Source organism: Stegodyphus dumicola, chromosome 2, assembly GCF_044657685.1.
Source record: "Stegodyphus dumicola isolate Sdum_Otavi_A_Nest chromosome 2, ASM4465768v1".
In the NCBI taxonomy this organism is placed as follows: Eukaryota; Metazoa; Arthropoda; class Arachnida; order Araneae; family Eresidae; genus Stegodyphus; species Stegodyphus dumicola.
The window spans coordinates 4,838,507-4,853,002 of record NC_140769.1 but is presented as its reverse complement, the minus strand read 5'-3'; the positions used below and the strand labels follow the sequence as shown (position 1 = coordinate 4,853,002).

Here is a 14,496-nt window from a genome sequence, read left to right as displayed (position 1 = left end):
ATTTGAAACGTGATATTTATTGTTCTTACTTGGTATCATAGCTTATTAACTTTGTTTTGACTAAACAGATATATTTGGTTTATTCTTTATCTACTGTTCCGGCGCCGAGGTTTCGCGATCGATTTTGCAGTTGAATTACGTGTAATGGCGAATGTAAAGGTGTCGTGCAAGGGGGGAAAAATCTTAGGCTTGAGTAAGTGATGCGTGTAATGTCTGTGGCACATATGGAAAATAATCGAGTCGCGCCTGTTGACGTAGTAGTCTTGTTCTTCGGCTTCTGTCTTTTTCCTCCTTTAGGAGTTTAAAAATAAATCGCACGCGCGCGCTCTCTAGTTCTGCAGTTCTTCCTCTCTCTTGCGTATTGATTGAGTCTTCTGACTTTTCCGCCTCTGCTAGAGTTGCCAGCCTTCGCTTCGTGTCGGCCGGGCTTCTGCAGGATTTGCCATTTAGTTAAGGGAGATCGCAGAGTTCGATAGCTCCCCCGATTTCTCGCTGCATTGAGTTTCACGATCAGCCGTGTTTCGAAAAATCTGCGGAAATAATGTTAGTGGTAGGAGTCGGATAAATCGGCTGGGCACAGTAATTTTTTCAATGTACGCGCACATGGGCGAAAGTGCAGCAAATAAATTGGTCAATAAAAATAATTAAAAGAGTGTTGACCGGGAGAATAGCTGTTTTCGCTTTTTTTTTTTTTTTGAATGTTCGTTATTTTAATGCGCACATTTTTAAACACTGCTTTTGCAGCTTTGTATTTATTAATTTTTTTATCGTATAACTCGTTTGTTTTATTACACCACGAGCTTCAATTCTGGATCATGTTACTTTCGTAAAATGTACGGGCCTTCATGGCAACATTGTATAATTTCCTCCCCGCACAAAATATCCAAACTAAGCTGTTTTTTTGTTTGTGGGGGAGGTAAAGTTTGACCATTACTAACCGTTCTAGACATCATTGCACTGAAGGAAAGCCGTGTCTTATATTACCTGCTAGTTCTCTTTTATCTGTGAAGTTTTTAAAGTATGTAATTCATATTAGTAAATGCATAACATCGTAAAATTTACGACCGCTTAGTACGGATATAATTTTTTCCGAGGTTTTAATAATTTAGAGTTAATAACAACTATTATATTACTTATCCATGGAACTTAAATATCATTCTCTAGAAGAGCATTCGGAAAGGGAATTAGGTATTTAATAGCTGTGCATAGGTACGAAAGTTTATAAATTATAATACGAGACTTTTTGTGTTTAGTAGAAATCCCAAAAAGTCTCTGAAAAAGTTTGATTTCTTTAAAACGGCTCTTCTGTTTATGATTTAAATCTCGGCGAATGGGCTGGCTGTATAAGCGTTTTCCCTAATATCTAACAAGCGAGTTTACTTTAGAAAATCCTCCACGAAGGCATCCCTACCCTTAAGCAGATAGCCCTCACGTGCTTTGTTCTAATCAAGTAAACTGTTTATGATTTTCCTTCCCCTTCTGGCTCTAACGAATTCTTAAAATCTAGAGAGTTTACTGTAGAAGCGTTAGATGCTCAAATCATTATGTTGCAAAAAGAAACGTGATTTTGTTATTGTTTAATGTAACATAAAATAATAGAAGACTATGCGAGTCTGAATGATAGTAGATGCTGGGAGATAACATTTTTTTTCTGTTGTTTGTGTACATAAACACACACAAACTTACTTTTTGTTTTAATAGGCCCCCTTTTGTATTATTTTTGTTGTTAAGTGTTAGTTTTAATTGTAACATAATTTTATGATAGGCCTCTAAGTAGTCTACCTAGCGGATTCTTAGAATAGTTGATTGTTTTCTGATTGTGTAATGTAAACAAGGATTCATCTAATATTATTTGAAAAAAAATACCTGAAGATTAGAATGAATCACCTTAGGTATCATTAAAAATGTAACAACTGATATGTAGAAGTTTTCCTATCATTTTGTTTGCGAAATCGGTAGTAAGGGCGTAAATAGTCCGACTACCTGAAGCCAACAGTTCAGATCCGGCATCACTGGCTATGCGCAATGAATTTCTGGCAACCCTGCCTTTTTCTGCTACTACTCACTTGGCAGCAGAGTGTTAGGTGGTTCGACCATTCCAAAATGGGGCGGGAAGGCTTCTTAGGGTTGACATATATTTAAGGTCTGGGTTATTCAGTTTCTTTTTCGCAGATAGTAATTCTTCCCCTTTCCGCCCTTGATGTTTTTGACTTTTCCCTTTCCATTGTATGACATTATTATATTTATAAAACACATGAAGATTACATTTAAATTTTAAAGGAGAGCTGTAAAATATTTTGGAAGGATTTTAATTTTTATAGTAAATGAGTTTCCCAGTAAATGCCAGTATGTTCGAAATTTGGTTTTAAATTTTCGATGTTTATTTTCAAAAAGTACTCATGAAGCCTTTTTTTTTAGCGTCATTAGGCCTCTTTTAAAATTTTATTTATTTTATCTCTGTATTTGTAATCCAAAGATTCATTACTCGAAGGCATTTTATTTACTATTTAAGTTTATCTCGTATCCCCTCATTAACTTTTTAAATGATATTGTTGTTCGACTAACGTTTTGTGAGCTCTTACGTATATGAAGCTTGTGAACATCTGTTCTTTTTTTTTCTTGATGTTGTTATATTAACGATATGGTTTCGGAGTTATGTTCGATCAGGCATTACTGGGAACATTATTCTTGATATTTTATGCTTTAAATGTGTGGGATAATTGTTTCCTTAACTGTTGGAATTATGAAGGAGAACTTCAAAGTTATTCAGTATATATATGTGTATATATTGGGTTACGTAGATAAATTTTTTTACGTGTTTAGATACTATAGTGAAACAACATGAATTCGATGGGGATTGCTTGAACGCGGGGTGCGTGAGCTTTCGCAGTTTTGACAATTTCACATTCTAGTATGTGGCGCTGAGTGTCATCTCCCCTGCCGACCCTCGCGTCTATTGATCCGCTGCCATGGCCTTACTTTCGTTTTATCTCGTTCATTCCCCTTTCTATCCCTCCTCGCCCTGCCGGACCACCGTCGCACGCGCTTGGATGGGGGGCGAGAGGAGAAAAGCGAACTTGTAGTGGAATACAGTTTTCGTTTCTGGTCGCAATCGGAAACCTTCGAAAGGCGAAAGTGTTGAATGAAAATTAACGCCTAAAGGCGGAATTTAATTTTTGTTCAATGAAATTTGTGAACAGGAAATTGAAGCTGGTCGTTGCGTTAATTAAAGCATAGTTGCAATCTGCTATTTGAAATGTATGCCGGTTAGTCTCTCAGGAAGTGTAACTGAAGCAATTTGTATAAATAAAATGTTAATTGCTAGTTCAAAAGCAGGAAATAATTTTGGTAATTTTGGGAACGAATTCAGTATCAGTAATTTTTGTTGGTGAAATTTTTGTGTAAAATATAAGCTTTGTTTAGTTTTATCTCAGTGTGCGGTAGGCTTTTATCGCATAAGTGTGCCCCTATTTAAGATGTTCCAGAGAAGGCTATGTCATTCGTGACCTTGATGCTATCATCGTTGCTTTTTATCAGTAAGCACAAAAATTGTTTATGGTAGCAACTGAAAGGGCTTCTATTCATTTGATAATACAGTCAAAAGTCGTTAATCCGGACTCGTCGGGACTTCGGCGATTCCGGATTATCGATTTTTCCGGATTATAGATAATCAGTTTAAATCTGGTAAGATGACATGCAGAAATTACAAAATTAAAAATATGAAATTTTTAATTTATGAAATAAAGAACACTTATGATCTAAAGGGTATCAAAATTTACAAAAAGAAAAAGCTTAATATTTATTTGTTTACTTTATTAAACATTTCTTTCAATGTAAGTTGTTTAAGTTGCTTCATTTCATGTAATAATACTTTTATTAAACAGACATAATTTTTTGTTTAGTTACAAAGTTCCGCTGTTCAAGTCTTGTAATTGCTGTGTCGGGAATACCGACTAATTTGTCAATCGAAATGTTTTCGTTTTCAATAACCTCTCTGTCACTTTCTTCACTATCGGAAGCGAATTATAATGACGAGGAACTTGATTTAAATCATATCAAAGACGGAGTACATCGAGATGAAATACTACATTTAGTCAGGAATTATAAGCCAAATAAAATAAAAACATCTGCCTTGAAGATAAGGATAGTGCTGACAGATCAACTTCCAATTCATTGTGCGCCGCGGCGTTTATGCCCCCCCTGTCGCAGAACAGCATGAAATTGATAAACAGATTTCGGATTTCAAAACATACTTTCGCTTTGTAGATCCTTTACATATTAGTAAATATATATCGGATATTCTGTTTGACATAATCGAAAGTTCAAGTTTACTTTTATAAAATTGCTCTAACAGTCTGCAAAAAATAATATGCCGGATCCAATTCGAAGATTAAGGAACAACGCAATCTGCAACATTAATTGAATTAGATAATTTTAGCTTATACCGTCCGTTATACATTAAACGCGCATGCATAAACGTATTATGCGCATGCGCACACGCATATTCGCGTCGGTAAAGGTCTTACGCACACGCGTAAACGACTATGTGCATGCGTCAACGCGACGCATGCGCAGAAAGTTTGTAGCTTTGAGGTCCGGATTATAGATCTTTCCGGATTATGGGTGTCCGAATTAACGACTTTTGACTGTAGTACATTTGTCTTGTTGCAAATTAGTCTTATCTATATTAATGACATTTTGAGTTGAATAGTATAATGATTGAAATGTGTTACCAGTCTTCAAAGATTGTTTATTGTCATTTTTCAAGATTCTAAGGCTGCCCAGTACTCATTTCATCTCTTAGAGTATTTTTCTATAGTTATTATGTGAGGAAACAGACAATATTCTTTTCTCAGGCATTTTTGCATTTTTCTCCTTCCTTGTAATTAAATGGCAGTATGCAAACAAAAGTAAACTTTTTTGAAAAAAGTATATATTGAATTAAAAAAAAAAAAAGACTCTGAAAGTTTTCAGGCTTTATATTATGCCCAGGGCTTTTTTTAACGTTTTGTGTGTTACCTTTATTTATTAAGTAACAGGCGAGGTGTTTAAGATAAGTAACTGCATAAAAAGAAAATTAGAAATATGTAAAAAATATTTTCAAAAATAGGTTTACAACGTTCATGTGAAGACAGCTCTACAATCTTTCTTGATAATCAGAGGGTAAAAAACAGATTGAAATAATTTTTTAACTTTCAGCAATAACTGAAGAAAGTGAAATTACAGAAAATACAGAATGGTTATGTTTTCCATTTAAGATGAGAAATATCATTGAAAGAAGGTGAAGAATGTAGGACTAGTTGTGGCATATAGGAATGTTAGAAATACAAAAAGTAATCATGGAAAATAACAAGACGTGTAAGTAGTGATGAATTCACTTTCAACAATGCAGTTTTACCTTTGATCACGTAATGTTCCACAAGTACTAAAGCATCAAATTCATAGTGTCATAAAAAGATTTGAATGAAATTAACTTTTCTGTCTTAAGTTATGTTATCAAGAGATGTGTTCATTGTAAAGAATGCACTTCATATTTAGCTCCGTTGACTCTTAGTCTTTTTTTAAATACATTTAATCTGATCTGGATTTTGTTGTAGTTATCAGAGATGTATCCTTTCCCACACCCTTATGAAGCCAAAATTCCTCTTGAGAAGTTAAACTGTTCTTGGTCAGAATGTTTTTCCCCAAGTTTCCGAATTTTTTAGAAAATTACTGAAAATTAACATATGGTCTATCGTGAATTCGAAAATGCAATGCAAAATGTTTTTGCTGGTAATCAGCTTTTCGCTTGACCTACATGTGATACATTCATATGAAATCCTGTTTGATGATTTCTAGTTTTCACAGATAAATACCTAAATTTTAAACAGAAAAATACTCTTTGATACTATATAGAGGGTGAATCTGAGCAAGGGGTAAAAAATTTACAGGGTGACAGAACGCAGCTAGCTATACAAGCAGTATTCGTAGTAGAATGTATAGTTGGAACGCAAATGGTTAGAAGTTAAAAGGTAGTTTTTCACTGAAACATTTAAAAAAATTAACACAAGACTGAGATGAGATACTTCAGAAACATTTTATTAACAGGAATGTAATTGATGTTTGTGTTCAAAGAACTTGTTTAGAAGACTTTCCACCAGCTGTAATGGAGGCTTCATAGTTGCACGTTAGGGACTGATGTACATTTGCGAAGACACCAGGCATTTCCCGAGTATCACCAGCTATAACGGCAAACATGATGACTAGATCGATATTTGTTTCAACGAGACATTCGTAGATTAGGTGGCCCCACAAGAAAAATTCCAAGCACAAGAGATCCAGCAATCTTGGTGGCCAAGCTATGTGACCCCCCTCGACCAATCCATCCTCTTGGAAATTTCGTGGTTCTTATAACCAGCCATCGTTGTGGCGATCTACGTTAGAAAATGATGTTAGGTGTAAGAGCTGAGCCTTTTTATACCATTTAAAATGCCATCTAGCAGCTCGCCGTTTGTGTTCTGCCCAGACTTTATATGACGAATATTGCTCTTATAGCTGCATTCTATCACCCCATTAAATTTTGCACCCTTGTTCAGATTCACCCTGTATATCAGATCTGTTGCTTTTGAGATGTTAAAGGTAAGTAACTGCATAAAAAGAAAATTAGAAATATGTAAAAAATACTTTTGAAAATAGGTTTACAACATTCATGTGAAGACAGCTCTACAATCTTTCTTGACAATTGGGGTAAAAAACAGATTGAAATAATTTTTTAACTTGCAGCAATAACTTGAAGAAAGTGAAATTACAGAAAATACAGAATGGTTATGTTTTCCATTCAAGATGAAAAATCTCACTGAAAGAATGTGAAGAATAGGATTAGTTGTGCCATATAGGAATATTAGAGGAATTAGGAATGTTAGAAATACTAAAAGTAATCATGGAATGTAACAAGACGTGTAAGTAGTGATGAATTCACTTTCAACAATGCAGTTTTACTTTTGATCACGTAGAATGCGATGCTGGCTGTATGGGCACAAAGAGCCAAACGTGCAACATACAACACTGATCAAGAAAGTGTTAATCGTAGGAACATAGGTGTACATGATTCTCAGATTGGTATGCTTTAAATGCCTTTTGTACAAAAATAGGAAAGAGCATTGGCAGAGAGCCTTTTGTAGAAATTAAATAATCTTATGTAGTGTAAATTTATACATCTAGCCTGAAACATTTTCTTCTGGTATATCCAGTCATGTTTATAATTTTCTTATAAATTTTTTCTTTAACTTAATGTTTGTGGAAAGGGAAGGATGAATGTGTATTAAATTTAAACAGTGTGAAACTGTGTTTTATGTTATTGGAGTCTAATCCTTGCTTTGAGACAAATTTACTAGCACAACTATTTTTATTTATCACTTTTTTCCATTCTTTTAGCTCTCTTAACAAATGCATTTTTATATATATATACTAAAACAGTTTTAATGATGTAAAAAACTACAATAACCTAATTTTTCATATATGAAAACTATTTATTATTAAAAATAAATTAAAAATAAAAATATAATTTTTCATGTATGAAAAATAAAGTTAAATTTACCATTGTAAGAAAAGCACTGTTTTTTTAAGCCAAATTAAGACAGCTGTAAGAAGTATGTATTTTGTGAAATACTTTAATCACAAATATAATAATTATTAAATATATGCTTAAAAAATGGAATCTGAAATAAATTATCTGCAATAAATGATATTCTTGGGAATCTTGTAAAACCTGGGGCATTTTAAAACACAAATACAGTTTAATAACGATTAAACATATGTTTGGGATCACAAAATTTAGAATATGAACTAAATTTTCTGCATCTATACTATAAATTATGTTCAAGAGAATCTGATAAACTTGTGCACCACTGCTTCTTTTGCAGTGCTGGTAGCAGGCTGCTTGTAAAACATGAACAGAATATTACATATTCACCATCTGTCCTTGGAAGTATGGTATGTGTTAAGATAAGCCTTCATAGCTCTGCTCGAGAATCAGCGAAACCTTTACATTACTGGGCCAGTTATTTTATTTTTATGATGACCTGTAGTAATCCCACTTACTTGATTTGTGTTAAAAGTTTTGACTCGTGATCTGATCCGTGTTTTACCCTGTCGTGGTGAAATGGACAAAATTGCAGAATGCTGGTAGTTCAAATAGGGAAACAGGCGTTCTCATGATTTTGTTTTAGGCAGATAGCGATCAAATCCTTTCTGAGATCAGGTGGTATCACTCATCAAGTATACAAGTTTGACAAGCATCATATCATTGCTATTTCTTTAATGGTATGGAATAATATATAATAATCTAGTTTTTTACTCATTCCACGTTTTCCTTCAGAATATGAAAGACTTTCTTATGTGATAATCCTGCCTCTCAGGCTGATTCATAAAACGCATGATGCATGCACATTGTAAGGAATCCAAATACTATGTCCATTGTTTTCACATCAATTAGGAAGATCTGGCAGAGATACAGTTATCTTATTATTCTGTAAGGTAGTTCAGATTTCGTACATACCTCTTAAATTTGATGATGACACTGTCTTAACGTGCAAGTCCTGATATAAGCAGATATCTTAATGTTATAGTATTAATGACATTATCTTATTTTGTTGCATAACATCTTTGTGAGAGTGTTGCTACTATCATATTATTAGTAATTTTCCATATATTATGTTCTTTCTCAGGATTCTAACTGTAGATAGAATATCCCCCTTCCTCCAATAAGCTTTTATTTATTTGACTTGGTTGCCATTATGGTTAAAAGTTTGTAACAGATTTTTAAACTATTTTCTTCTAAGCTAACAAGCTCAGATTTTTCGCTCAATTCTATTTGGATGGCAATACAGTTGTGGTGAAGCAATTTTTCTTTCCTTCGAAAATTCAGTTCTGATTTATTTAAAATTAATGTTGAAAAGATTTTTTGCATAATATATCTTAATTTAACTAATAAAGTTAAAACTTCAGAATTTTACTTTTTACACTGTTAGATAAAGGGGGGGGGGAATTAAAATTATGTTAATATGAAACTTTTGACCTAATTTCTGATTTTTTGGGCAAATTGTTGAAAATCACTTGACCTTCCTTCACCAACTGACATCCATTATTTTAGGAAATTTAATATTTAAAAAAGTATTTGTTATACATTTTTGAAATTTCCACAGATTACAAAACTCTCTTTTAAAATAACCACAAAAAGATATTTACAGGCCGAGTTTTCTCTGTTCTTTTGCAGCAGAAATATCCTCTCTTCATTAGGTGTCACTTTATTTGCTTGGAAACATTGTTCAAAGTTATCACTGTGTGTCACACTACATTTCTTTCTTCACACTTTTTTAAAACAAAAATGGTAAAATATTCGTTAGGTGACTTTCTAGAATTTTTTAAACCTAGTCCTGTAACTTGCTAGACTGAATGCATGCCAGATGTAACTGGATTACAATTCATATTGGTTTTGTTTTTATGGTACTTTTCCTTAATCTGCCCAGAAATCTGGCAATCGTATCTCGTTATATTTTGGTGGCCATTTTTATTTTTGAAATTCTCTTTTTGAGTCTCTCATTGTTTGGTCTTTGAATTACCATTCACTGAAAAAGATTCGGTAGAATATTTCCAACAATGTGGAGTTCTCCCAAGTAATGGAAAATGTTCAAATCTTCTTTATATGAGTTTGTATATCACCGATAAAAAGAATATGTGGCGATGTCATAGCTGTCGAGATGTCAGCATTAGGAAAGGTAACTAGTTTGAAACGTACACAAACTGTGAAGCATTAATGGGGATCAGCTAAATGAAGAAATAAAATACAACGTTGTACCAAAATGCCACATCTCATATCCTATCTGTCAGAATTTATATGGAGGAAAAAGCAAGCAGGAGAAATTATTTTGATTCCCTTATAGGGGCAATAGGCAAACAGTTTCCACCTGAAATAAATAGTAATTGACATAACACCCCTTCTACCCTTTTTACAATTAAATTTATTTTTCTTCATTGCCTTATTATTAATTGTGTAGTATATCATATGTGTTATTAGATCATATTATTTGTTCATACGATTTTATCATATTGCAGGCAGATAAAGGAAAAGTACCGTTTTTATCTGTTCAGTATTCAAATACTTACTTACTTGTCAGATGAGATCAATTGATGGCGGCTTTTAAAGTAATATATAAAACTGTACTGAAACAGTTTTAATGTAAAGTAAATAAGTTCATTCTTTTTCTTAAGTTTTGTATGCACTGTTTGAAGTAATATTTACAAATTAATATGAAAAAATATGTTGGGTTTTTCGTGTAATTATTATTTAATAATAGTAAATAAGCATGGATGGTGTTTATTCTAAAAATTAGGAAGGCATGTAAAGCAGTTTCGAAAAACAGTCATTTCAGTTCCATTTATTCTTCTGCATCCTGTATTATTATCCTTCTGCTACCTTTCTTTATGTCTTTATAGAATTTTCAGCCCTTCTATGTGTGTATGAATCATTCAGACTTACTTCTGCTTCCTGCTCCTTCCTTTCTTTTGGGATTTTTTAGCATGCTTAAGAATAAATATGAGGTGTACTAATAATTTGTTGTACCTCCCCATCAGAGATGAGTTAGTCCTGAGCATGGAAATGCTCATGTTTTTAATGAATGTTTAACTGGTTATTCAGTGTTGTTTAATCGTCCGTTAGTTGTGTCGTCCTTTTCAACATGGTTAGTCGCATTGCATCTGTGAGGTGTTTCTCATTTTTAAAAATCCAAGCGAAATTTATTCTAGTTTAAATAGTTAATTGTTACCTATTTATGATTCTTTGGAGTTATAAAGTATTACACAACTTATTTAATCAGTAAATTTATTCAAAAATAGTATCACAACTAATTCAACAAAAATAAAGTAAAGCAAATGAAAGTAAATTTGTAAAAAAACAGTTTTTTATAGGAACTACTTATCACAATATCACCTATTCAAGAGAAAAATATTATTATAAAAGCTGTCTGATTCAGCACTATCTTCCTCTTAACTGGAGTTTTTCCAAGCATGTTTATAAAGTGTGGTAACATGGCTCAAACATTTTGTATTTTTCGTTGTTTATTATTTTGATATTGTTCTAATAATTTTCATTTCTTGGCCTGATTGCTAGACTACATAGGTTTATTTTCTGGCTCGAGAAGGTTGTTTCATGATCTCTGTCAGTCTAAGGTGGAAGTACTATGTTTAGCCATTTGATGTAAGAAGGTCCTACAATTTTTCACGTCGTAACCATTTCATGAGTGTATAATCTAAGCATTCAGGTCTCACAAAGTCACTGTACTAGCTAGTCTATGCCACTAAAGAATTAAGAATTGATTCATCGATGAAAAGTAACCAAGAGTCAAAAATCGTCTCAGCTTTTCTTGCATCACCAGTCTCATCTGGCAAGTATACCAGTGAATTCTGTATGCTGCTTTTTCCTTCCTGCTTGATGGTGGATGTTTATTCCATTGGTAGGAATCAACAGTCTTTCCATTCATCTTTCGATAGGCTATGTAGTATTTATCATTATTGAAATTTTTGTCCTGAAATGATGAATCAACATAGTTTTGCTCTGTTTCTGAATCTTGGTCCCTCGCTTGAAGATCGTATGTACTGTTAATATTGGATTCATCTCCAAAATCCTTCTCTATTGAATTATCGTCAAATGGTATTCTGTGAATTTAATTAATGTCTTTGGGGTTATTCAAAACAAAGGATCTGTTTTCAAATCCATTCTAAAGGAGGGAAAATGATCAGAGTGAAAACGAATTTAGTCACTTTGCAATTATTAGGTGATTATAATATTTCTTGCATTTACTATGTATGTTCAGTCTACCAAAAATATCCTAGTAATTGCAGAAAATAAGATAAAAAAAAAGAAAATATAGAATTTATAAAAATATCACATCCATAATACTTACAGCAATGGTTTAAGTTAACGTGTGGAGTGAATGAAGCTGCCGCAACTCTGTTCCGACATGTTTGGAGCTGAGTAGTTCACTGACCCTTGGGTAATCAAAAGTTAGGAAGATAACATGAAGCCCCTTCAAGTATCTTTTGATGACAGAGGAAGCGTAAGTTCAGTTGTGATGCACAGGGCTGGATTTACATGTAAGCTACACAAGCTATAGTTTAGCATCCCCGAAAAAATTAAAATGTAACAGACTTATAAAGGACCCCATATCTCAAATAGCTTAGTGGCTTATCAAATCTAAATCTAACTCTGGAGATGCACCTGTGAGTTGCATGCGACTGACGGAAGATTGATGAGTGTTTGTAATCGATTAGCTAATGGGTAAGTATGCTGTTCAAAATTTAAGCATAATCTTAAAAACGTACACTCACTGATTAAAGTTATCAACCACTATGCTGTGAACCATTGTTCCTGTTTAAGGAGGATGTAAACCAAAGTTTAGTGATGTAATAATTTGTCCAATATCTGCAACTGAACACAAAGTTGGACTTCTGCATAGGTTAGGGCAGGAAATGGGCAAATTAGGTGACTGACAATGTATTGTCTTGAAATTCATCTTGAAATTCAGGTGAGTAGTGCTGCTTAAAGTTAATTCTTCTAAAAGTGATCAGTATTTGTTAGTTATGTGAATTAGGATTTGTAAGAAGTTACACAAAGGTGGACAAGGCTTTGAAATCCCTGAAAAGGCTCTTCAGAGGTGCTGTTGGCCCAGATTTGACAGTGTTCGCCTTCATTATGACATGGCAGTGTTTGCCTTCATCAATCTTATCTGGTATCAGAATACATAGAAATAAAAATCTTTCAAATCTGTTGACCAGGTCATTCACCAGATCTGAACCCAGCTGAGCATGTATGAGTTGCCTTTAGGCCACTGAATTTAAGTGTGGCCAATGTTATCTTGGACCCTGCAGGACTGAAATGTGTACTTTCTGAAAAACGGCATGCAAGTCTGCGAGACTTAAAAACAACAATCTACCAATGTTATGAAATGTATGAGATTTGCATTTTTGTCAAAGGTGATCATACTATTTAAAAAAAAATGTGAACCAGCCGGGATCACTATTACATTTCCATAAATTTAATTTTAAATGCAGTATTTTAGATTAATCAACTGTCAGGTATTGTAAAAATATCTGTACCAATAATTTTTTTGTAAAGTATCAGTTGAAGTTTTATTTCTGTCAGTATCCTTTACTCTTGACAAGAATCATATTAAAGTAAACGTGTGTTTATATGAGACAATATACTGATTTTTATTTTTGTTTCCATTTATTCATCAATTGGCCAGCTTACTTATCTATTGTTGGTTTTGTTTCTTTAAAATCTTCTTTTCAGAAGAGGTTTTGTTTAAAACTATTTACTGAAGTGATTTTTTTTTTTTTTTTTCCAGCTGATCCTGAGCATGGATCATGGGAAAGTGGGCTGTCATATGAATGCAGAACTCTGCTATTTAAAGCATTGCACAACCTTATTGAAAGGTAATGAATTAATGAACTCTTTTTAGATCTAGGAAGCATATTTATTCTATATACGTAATGAGTAGTTATTTGTTTTGGCATTCTGTAATTTATGTTTTCTCTTTGCTACCATCTCATCATTTACTTACATTCTATCTGCAAATAGGAATTTGTTATCAAGAGGTTACTCACGCCTTGGGAAGTGGTTTGTACAGCCCTATGATAGTAGTGAAAAGACCATTAGAAGGTATGTATGCATATTTTTTAGTAGTGTATATTTTCTGTAATTTTACATAGTGTTTGTGTATATAATACATGCTGTTGCAAATATATATATATATATATATATGCACTCAGAAAGAACTTAAACCACAACTATGAAACTTGTATATAATAGTCGAGTAGTATATAGGCAGTAGTTGAGTAGATAAACCGATGATCAAAAACTAGGATGAAAAAAGTGTTTTATTTATGAGTAGCAATGCAAAGAATGTGTAAATCAGTAGGTGGTAAAGCATTCTGATATGGCAGATATATATGCAAGCTCTTTTAATTGGTTGATCATCTCATGCATTGGTGGCCTAGTGATGTCCTGAGCCGCTGAGGCAGTTGCCTATGCTTTCACTGAGTCAATGGTTCCGACAAGGACAAGAACCATACCGCTTCGACCAATATGCTGGCCGATCCACCCGTTCGACCAGCTGGCCTCTTTTAGCCCTGTGATGTGACCCCTTTCAAAGTGTTGTGTGGGTTTATATAGAAAAACTTATATAGCTGTAGAGGAATCACAAATTATTTCTAATATTTTGGACATCAGTGAGGAAAATTACAAAGATTAATTCAGGGTTCATAGCGGTCTTTATAAGTGCTTTATAAGTCCTTATATTTAAAACTAAAATATAAAGGCCCTTATAGGTGCTTACTTTTTCTTTAAAGCCCTTATTTTTTTGTTTTTAGTGCTTATTTTTTGTGCTTTTTTTTTTTTTTTTTTAGTGCTTTTTTTTTTTTTTTTTTTTTAATGAATGCGCTATTTTTCCCTGTACCAAA

At 33.3% G+C, this 14,496-nt stretch overlaps 1 protein-coding gene across 2 annotated transcripts in view; it reads left to right on the top strand.

The window, feature by feature from the left end:
* The window catches only part of skd (mediator complex subunit skuld), a 128,828-nt gene that overhangs the window by 27,093 nt on the left and 87,239 nt on the right, over positions 1–14,496 (top strand). For both annotated transcript variants that reach the window (XM_085810395.1, XM_085810394.1), the window contains exons 3-4: positions 13,383–13,470; positions 13,616–13,696. In XM_085810395.1, the coding sequence (XP_085666521.1) occupies positions 13,383–13,470; positions 13,616–13,696 (169 nt within the window). The remainder of the gene's footprint in view (positions 1–13,382; positions 13,471–13,615; positions 13,697–14,496) is intronic.